Source organism: Corvus brachyrhynchos, unplaced genomic scaffold (assembly GCF_000691975.1).
Source record: "Corvus brachyrhynchos isolate BGI_N302 unplaced genomic scaffold, ASM69197v1 scaffold93, whole genome shotgun sequence".
Lineage (NCBI taxonomy): Eukaryota > Metazoa > Chordata > Aves > Passeriformes > Corvidae > Corvus > Corvus brachyrhynchos.
Window position 1 is genome coordinate 1,379,955 of NW_008237273.1, and position 9,141 is coordinate 1,389,095.

A 9,141-nucleotide genomic window follows, 5' to 3' on the forward strand; every position below is an offset into this window, starting at 1 on the left:
GCCGCCACTCGCGCAGCGGCACCAACAAACGCCTCCGAAAGGCCCCCGATGAACCCCCTTGCGAAAACAAAGAGAGGAGGACAGGACGGGAATGCCCGACCTGCACAGGGATGGCAGGTGGCGATGGGCACACCGCAGGCAGGAAATAACAAACGGGATTCTTTAAGTCATGTTGGTAGCACCAGCTGCTATTTTTACCTGTAACAGGTTGAGAGTCTCTTAAAACGCGGTTACTCCCTCAAACATCTCTGTATCTCCTCCCTACTATAGGAGATAACGTGGGGATTCCTGCCACGGCAATACGCCACTGAGGAGCTGAAGTGATTTACTGTGAATGTCTAAGTCACGGTGCTGACGTTCGTGAGATTACTGTTTTTCAACAGAAATAAAATTGTCAAAAATTGCCGGTAGTAACTTTTGGCACGTTGAAAACTCATTTAGTCTGTTCGATGATTATATTTTTGACAATCTTTGCGAAGGCAGTGGTAGCCCAGTGACTGGACACACAGCACGGCAATCCTTTCCGAGCGCAGCATGCCACACACAAGTAGAACACCCTCCCTGGGCCTTCCAGGTGTCACCAAGAGATGGCGCGCCGAGTCCTCGAGCTAACGTCCTCATTTGACCTCTCCAGTAGACCACGATTTCTATCTTCTCTCTTTCCATTTCGGGAATAAGCGCACATTGTCGAAAGTCTAGCATGATTTAATAATTCCTTCGAAACTGCTGAGATGAATCTTCCTTTTCTTTCAGAGGTTGTAATCCCTAATTGATAAAATCAATACTAAGAACTGAAAAGGATGAATACAATTTGTAAAAATTCCACAAGTTACAACGTGATTTGAAATGTGTGTGCATATCCATGTATATGAATATCCATGTTTTAAAATTCTCACGTGCATTCCTGAAACTTCACATATCTTCTAATAATCTTGCATTAGGCAAGCCAGCCAATGTAAGAACTCCTGCTGAGTCCATAAACACACCAAAGCTGATTCTGGTAAATTTAAAAACTTTGTTCTTGAGAAAGGATTATGCATGTAAGCAAGGACAGAGAGGCTGGACCACCACCGAGCATAATGTAGTGGGCTTCCAGCTCTCAGGACTCATCTGAACAGAGCATCATATTCATAACTTGGAATTCTACTGGAAGGAATGGAGCTGGATCTGGCGTCCTTCTACACTGACTTATTTCTTATGTATTTGGACAAAATTATTTTTCCTTTTGACTTAAAATGGGACTGAATCACTACAAGCTGTTTCCCTATAATACATATCAGTGTCAGGGTGGAAATGCTTCTAACCTCATTCATTCTAAGTGTCTTTTTAGCTACTTAACTGAGACCATTCAGTTGAGTAATCACTACTCAGAAACATCTGCTGATTCAGGCTCAAATCTGGAAAAGAAAAAGAAGTTGTTTGATTTTTGTCAGTTGTGAAGCAATGTTGATTTTTAAACAACAAAAAAACCCAAACACAGCATTTGTATTCAAGCTGAAGAGGTTGAGATGCAGTTACAGCCATGATCTAAAAATCTAAAAATTTCATTAATTCCAAACATAATCTTTGGCTGACAGGAGTATAATCAAAGAATGGTATCGAGCTGTTGAGTGACAAACTGGTGCAACATTTACTTCATTTTGGATTAACAGTTAAAATAAACATTCTTTGATATCATTATAGCAGATGGATGTAATTATGTGCATATGAATGTGCAAAGACACTGGCTCAAAGAACTACAGAATTATAAAGGTGAAGGCAATTTTCTACAAGTGCTATCCAGTACTGCTTAAACAAGGTTTACCAGGGAATAATTACACAGCTGCTGGAAAATAAGAGACGTTTAAGTTATGTTCTTAGAGGTATTTAACAACCTAAGTGTTCATTTAATCAACTCCAGCAATGCTGAAAATGCTTGTACTTTTTATGTGTGCTGAAATAACTGATACAGCTGTAGGCTTCCTGGAAGGCACCAGTCCCTGTGTTCAGACCTCTTCAGACATACCTGCATCAAGCTGTGACATGTGATGCATAGATGCCAGATCCCTGACTTAGGTGGAACATGGGTCAACCTTTCTGCTCCATATATAGCTAACTGTGTACAGAGCGTAGATGTGTTAGTGCAGCATTGCACCTGACCTAACAGGAGCTGTATTTCATAGCTATACTGTTGGTGATTCCACACAGTGGAAAGGAATTGCTGCTATCATTTTCTTACACAAGGCAGATATATCTTATGCCACAAAAAAGGAAGACTGTTTCCCAGCTCATTTGGATACACTGAATTGTCTTCAATATTTCAAACACAGTTGTTTTAAATTTCTATTTGAAGTTCAAATTTTGTGACTCAAGTATATTGACTGACTCTTAAATAGGCCTTGTTTTCAAATATTTCAAAAAAAGCAATGAACTGAAAAAGCTAATATTACTGGCTATAAATGAAACCACCATGCCTTTTAAATATATCATCAGTCTGAATTTCTCTGTATTTGAGATATTTTAATTTCCTTATGAAGACAATATAAAAAAATCATAGCCAATCTTGCTCCAAGCCAGATATTGATTACAATGGTCTGAACCAGAGCAAAAAGTTAAAATAATCCTACATCTGATCTTACACATACAACAAGGAATATGTCTAAGTTTCGTTGTAATACCATTCTAGTTACCAGGAACTAATGGCAGAATGTCTGGATTGGCTTTCTTTGGTTAGCTACACAGGATGAACAAATGCCAAGCAGCTTGAGCCAAATGTGTGCCTGTTTTCAGGTTTTATTGGCTTGTCAATTTCTAATCGCAAATCAAATAGAAAATAAGAACTTTAGCTGGAAACATATAAACCCCCTTATCAATAGAAAAGATCTGCAAGACGAAGGGCTGCATGATTTAGAAAACAATATAAAACAGTTTATAACTCACCACTGGTCACCTCAGAGGGACGTAGTAATAACAACTAAAGATAAATGCAAAAAGGGGTCTTGGCTATGCACAATATTACAGTATAAGAGGTTAAAAAAATTTTTTTTATTGACCTCCAGGGACACAAAAGGAAATTCATTGAGAGTGGAAAAGTCTCGTTGAAAGACCTACAAGGAAGTATTTAGGGGTTTATTTCCTCACAATGCTGGTGCCCCTAGAGTAAATGCTCCTGTTAGTCAAAGAAATAAAGTCAAATTCTGTACTCTGTTTAGACCTGTGTAATGACTAAGTTCAGAGAACTTCTTTTGGATTTCCCCAGCCATAGCCAGGACAGTCTGATCACATGCGCAAAGGCGGTATTAGGGAGTAGCTTCACTGAAATCAGTGTTTTCAGTTCCTGGCCTGACAGGAAATCTCCCCATTAGCAATCAGGCAGAGCAAAAAGCAATTATGTGACCATCTTCACTCTGCATCAGGTTCTTGTGGTGGCAGCAACCTCAGTTTGAATCCAAGTCATGGCACCAAAAATACTGTCGTGGATTGACCCTGTCTGGATGCCAGGCACCCACCAAAGACTCTCTCTCCCAGTCTTCTCTGCAGCTGGACAAGGGAGAGAAAATACAACAAAGGATTCATGGGTTGAGATGGGGCTGGGGAGAGACTACTCATGAAATACCATCATGGGCAAAACAGGCTTGAATTAGAGATATTAACTGAATTTATTACTAACAAAATCAGAGCAGGATAATGAGAAATAAAATAAGACCTTAAAAACACCTTATTCCCACCCCTCCCTCCTTCCCAGCTCAACCTTCTCCCCCCCAGCAGTGTGTGGAGACAGGGAATGTGGGCTATGGTCCGTTCATCATATGTTGTTTCTCCCACTGCTCAGGAAGGGGAGTCCTTCCCCTTCTCCAGTGTGGGGTCCCTCCCATGGGAGACAGTTCTCCATGAACATCTCCAATGTGAGCCCATCCCATGGGCATCAGTCCTCCCCAGACTGCTCCAACGTGGGTCACTCTTCCATGAGGTGCAGTCCTTCAAGGACAGGCTGCTCCAGTGTAGGTCCCCCATGGGGTCACAAGTCCTTCCAGGAAACCTGCTCCAGCATGGGCTCCTCTCTCCACAGGTCTGCAGGTCCCTGCCAGGAGCCTGCTGCAGCACAGACCTCCCATGGGGTCACAGCCTCCTCTCAGGCATCCACCTGCTCCAGTGTGGGGCTCCTCTGTGGGCTGCAGGTGGATCTTTGCATTCATGGATCCTCCATCCATGGGCTGCAGGGGCACAGCTGTTTCACCATGGTCTGCACCATGGGCTGCAGGGGAATCCCAGCTCCAGCACCTGGAGCACCTCCTGTCCCTCCTTCTGCTCTGACCTTGGTGTCTGCAGAGTTGTTCCTCTCACATATTCTCACCCTGCTCCTCTCTGGCCACAATTACATCTGCACAACAATTTCTGTTTTCCTTCTTAAATATCACAGAGATGTTACCACCATCTCTAATTGGCCCAGCCTTGGCCAGTGGCATGTCCATCTTGGAGCTGGCTGGCTTTGGCTCTGCTGAACATGGAGGAAGCTTCCAGCAGCTTCTCATGAAAGCCAGCCCTGCACCCCCCCACTACCAAAAACCTGGTCATGCAAACCCAATACACCACTGTATTAGTTATGTAAGTTGACCATAATCCAATTCAGGAATTTATGCATAAGATGACCACCATGTCTTGGTCATAGAATACTTATGTTTTTCTATAGTTTCATTACAAGAGTATCAGAAAGGTACAAGACTACACTATCCTCACACTTTTATTGTGAGAACCATAAACCAGCCAAATCTTCTTTATTCCCAGTATCACTAGAAAATGAATGAGAATCTGAAACGGCTTAACGTTACCTTGGTGAAAAACTGCTGGTGAAAACCAGATTTTTTTAATCAGTGATAAGTACTCATGTAGCCACTGGGTCTTAACTGTCCTCATCTTTAATGAATTCATGATTATGCCCTCACTGATTCAGAAAGTAGTTTTATCCCAACTCTATGGATGGTGAGTTGAAAAAAGAGACTAACTAATTATTTAACCAGGAGCAACCAGATAAAGCATGAAGGTTAAAAGCAGTTAAACACAGTGAGAAGAAAGTTTAGCCCTGAAAAAAAAAATGGAAAAAATTAAGAAACAGAAAAAGGCATGTAAGCAAAGTTAGTATTGGAGAACAGAGAAACTGAAATACACAGCTAGTTCAACAATCAATAAGAAATTATTTGGCAGATGTGGCATTTGAAAGAACATTGCAAAGTTTAAGGAATACATTACACACATATTTTCAGAAGTCTGGCCTTAGGAGCTTGATAAGCACATTTCAGAACTCTAAACAGAAAACATATGAATCAGAAATAGCAACTTTCACATATAAGAAAGTTGTAAAGCATGACTGCTCACCATATGGGAGTCAGTCAGTAATCACAGTATAGTGAGTAAGCTAGAAGTAATATTTATGAAGTCATAGAGGGGAACAAAACAGAATTAAGATGGGTGGACATGTTTTGCCAGCTGCTGGAAGGGGATCAGTGAATCTGCAGCCTGTATATTCTGACTTGCCATACAGGCTGCAGATGCCCTTCCATACAAGCTCTGTGTGGTCCACTGAATTCAATAGATTTTAGTAGTAAGCAGCTGGACTTCATTTACACTCTTCCCAATGGTAGGCACCCCTCAATGAACAATGAATTTCCTATCAGAATACTTTTCATCACCAGGTGACATAAATTCCAGACACTTTTACATATATTTACAATTTCCAATAAAAACTTCCCAGCTCTCCAAAAGATACAAATGCAAAAAGCATGCTATCCTAATTTACTGCAATTTCCACCTTTCAATGCTCTGCTGCCTCATCCATTCTCCATTTACCTGTTCCTCAGACAGCATATTTTAAACTGACCAAAACTATACATTTTATCTGCTTCAGACCGCAAATACATACAAATACATGTGTGTGTGTAGAAAATATATACTATATATACATACAGAAACATAGAGCAAGAGCAATAGTTTCCCAGCACATCATTCATCAATATTCTGCCCTTGCATCCCCACCTCAAGGAAATCCTTGAGAGACTGGGTTAAAAAGGGGCAATGATTCTTATGAAAATGGATGCCAGGAGCCTTGCAAGTCTGTGGGGGGAGTTCTAGAAAGTGATAAATTCTCCCCTCAGTCTCATTTTCTCCAGGCTAAACAGCCCCAGCTCCCTCACGTGCTCCTTGTATGTTTTGTCCTCCAGATTCTCAGGCAGCTTTGTTCCCCTTCTCTGGATACAAGCTCCAGAACAATGTCTATTCTGTAGTGAAGGAAAGGTCCAAAACTGAACACAGGGCTCAAGGTGCAGCCTCACCAGTGCCAAGTAAGGGGATGATCCCTTCCCTGGTCCTGCCAAAGTCACATCACAGCTTGAAAACACACACTAAGTAAATCTAAACAAATGAATAGTCTTGTTAATCTCAATGACAACAATTGGAATACTCATCTATTTTTAATTACTCCTGAGCAGTCTTCTTGTAGTTTTGTGACATCAGCTAATGTTCATTTAAAGAAGAAAAGTGGAGGCATAAAACAATCTAAATCACATCTTTAACTGCATTCCTTGAATCCTCCTTAGGTTTTGCTGTGCTGCATCATGTAAGCGAAAGCAGAATGCAGTTTGTTGTTTTGGAGTCTAGCGAGGTTCAGCTTCTATTACTCGCCCTTGGCTGTTCACAGTTTATCTCGTTCATTGTTGCCTGTGCAAGTAGTAAGATGAACCCCCTATAGACAAAGTTAGATCTGGATTGTGCAAAGGAGCATCAGTTACATCTGCCTGCAGTTTACTTGAAATGTTCATCACCTGCTCACACTGGTGATGTTTGGCCCCACCATCAGACAAAAACATTAGGGTTACTGGATTCAAGATACTGCATCTTTTCAAAGTTATATTATCCAGCACTAAAATGATCCATTTGTACCTGTGTGCCCATTGTGGCAATAAGGCTTGAGCTGTGTACTGTTTCAAAAATATTTCCGCCTTGTTTGGGACACGAGTTCGTTACAGTGTATTCCAGAACAAGGAGGTGACTTCTTTCTAATACTGTAGCTGCTGCTGCCACTGATTTAATAAAATCAGATCTAGTTGTACAGAGTAGTATGCAACTGGTCTCTGGTGAGGTCCTAATTTTAATGTTATCACTCCACTAGCTATTCATTTTCATTCATGCACATATAAATTGAAAGGCTTTGTAGGATCTATGAGCCTGAGAGTGAGAGCTGATGTCAAAGATTTTTCTATCTCTTTAAAAACTCTGCCATGCGATACAATCAATAGGAAACTGAAATGGCCAACAGTGCTAGCAATTAGTCTTTGTCAGAAATATGCCTCAAACTTTCTACATTACCCTTCAGCAGAGCAAGTGCTGTACAGGCAGTCAAAAAACGCTGTGGGCCTTGCTTGCACTAATACAAAGGGAGTTTTTATCTATGAGCTCCTACAGGATAAAGTTCAGTATGGCATTTCAAGCCTAGTCTTGTGAGTTGCAGAGTACTCCCTGGTGAGAGTGAAGCAATTTCCACTCTTATTCATCTCAATAGCCTGTGAGGATACAAATCAGGGATTTTTTTTCTCATTTCTACCCTCACACTGGCTTTACATTGAAGTCCGTGGAAGCTTTGCATGGGTGGAGTGATGGCCCTTCATAGCTGACTACTGTTTGCAGCAAAAGCAGCTGCATTTGAAAGCTGAATGCATTTTAAATGAGCCTTCTTAGTTACAGTGGCTAAAGACATAGCTGACTAGGCAGGTCCATTTGCTAAAACTGCATTTCATTACTAGGCTTAAAAGATTTAAAATAAATGTATTTTAATAGCGGTAGGCTTTGCTGCTATTGATTTCTGCAATATATTCTAAACTGGAACTTTCCTTATTCCTCTGCTTCATGATTAAAGCTAGAATTGCTTTCTGGTTTGGATAAAATTCCATGTAAGAAATGAGATATGCAGATTAGGCCATTATCAGGGCTATTACTGTATGATTTTCATTTGCATAGTAACCTTCACTGGGAGACCTCACAGCGTATTACAAATGCTGCCAAGAGAACCTTCTGGCATTTCTTGGAGGCCATTGCCATGCATCACCCCTCATGGGATTAGACTGTCCCATAATAAAACAACCTAGAATACCCTAGAAAAAGTGTAACTGGAGACAAGGACTCCTGCCTAGTTTTTCTCCTGAAAGAAAATTCACAAGCCTGAGAACAGGGCAGTTTTCACAGATTTGCTGACCTTTTCAAGAACTCCTGTCACACGAACGGGAGGGTGGTAAGCCTATTTGGCAGCCCAATACAAGCTAGCTGAATTCTATTTTTATTATTTTCTGTATAACAGATAGGCCATGTTGGGGTCTCCTCCCCCTGCCGTGTAGCCCTGGGAGAGGGTCCCTGAGGGCTCAGACACGGGGTTTCCCTGCCCCTGCTCAGCCTCGTTCCCATTGGTTGGTTTGTGTTCCCTGCGCGGGCAGAAGGACCCTTGGTCCAGACTGTGAGAGTTCCTCGGCAGAGCCCCGGCCATGCGGCTGGAGAAATAAACATCTCTCTGAAACAGCTATGAAGAATCTGTCTGTCCATATATATTTCTTTTCCACGGGACTCCTGGTTTGATACAGGCGTGTTACAGTATCCCCGCTGTAACAAATTGTGGAGAATGCGAGCAGAACAATCCCCGACCCCTAAGCGATTGATTTGTGTGAGTAAACCCTAGAAACTTTGGATTCCTCTTCTTGGTTTTGTTTTGCTATTCCATATCTAAACTACGGAGGAACCGTGGGAAGACTCTTGGCTCTCAGAGCCGCATATGGACATTTATCTTAAACTTGAAAAGATTCTTGAACAACGATTTGTAAATTTTAGCTTGATTCAAGCTCAAAAAGAACTGAAACACTTCCTGGCATGGTTGTTTAAGAACTTTTTCTATGTTTCTTGGGATTTAATTCTTACCAAGGACTTTTGGAACACCGTTTGGACACAGTTAATACTGGAGTCAAAATATATGCCGATGGAAGAATATTTTCGTGAATATTATTTCGTTACCGAGACTGTTGAGCAATGTCAGCTGTGTCCTGGCGAAGGGAAGCCTGGCGCAGGGACCGTGCGGCCCAGGCCACGTGCACCGAGCGCTCTGCGAGCAGCAGCGAGGCAGTTCCCGCG

General features: G+C 41.8%; 1 protein-coding gene across 1 annotated transcript in view; it reads right to left on the bottom strand.

Moving 5' to 3' along the window:
- MLLT3 (MLLT3, super elongation complex subunit) overlaps positions 1-666 on the bottom strand; it is a 123,314-nt gene extending 122,648 nt beyond the window's left edge. Inside the window, exons 1-2 of the mRNA XM_008630867.2 lie at positions 582-666; positions 23-198 (exon numbers count right to left, since the gene is read on the bottom strand). Of these exons, the coding sequence (XP_008629089.1) occupies positions 23-198; positions 582-666 (261 nt within the window). The remainder of the gene's footprint in view (positions 1-22; positions 199-581) is intronic.
- Between the last annotated feature and the right edge of the window lie 8,475 nt (positions 667-9,141).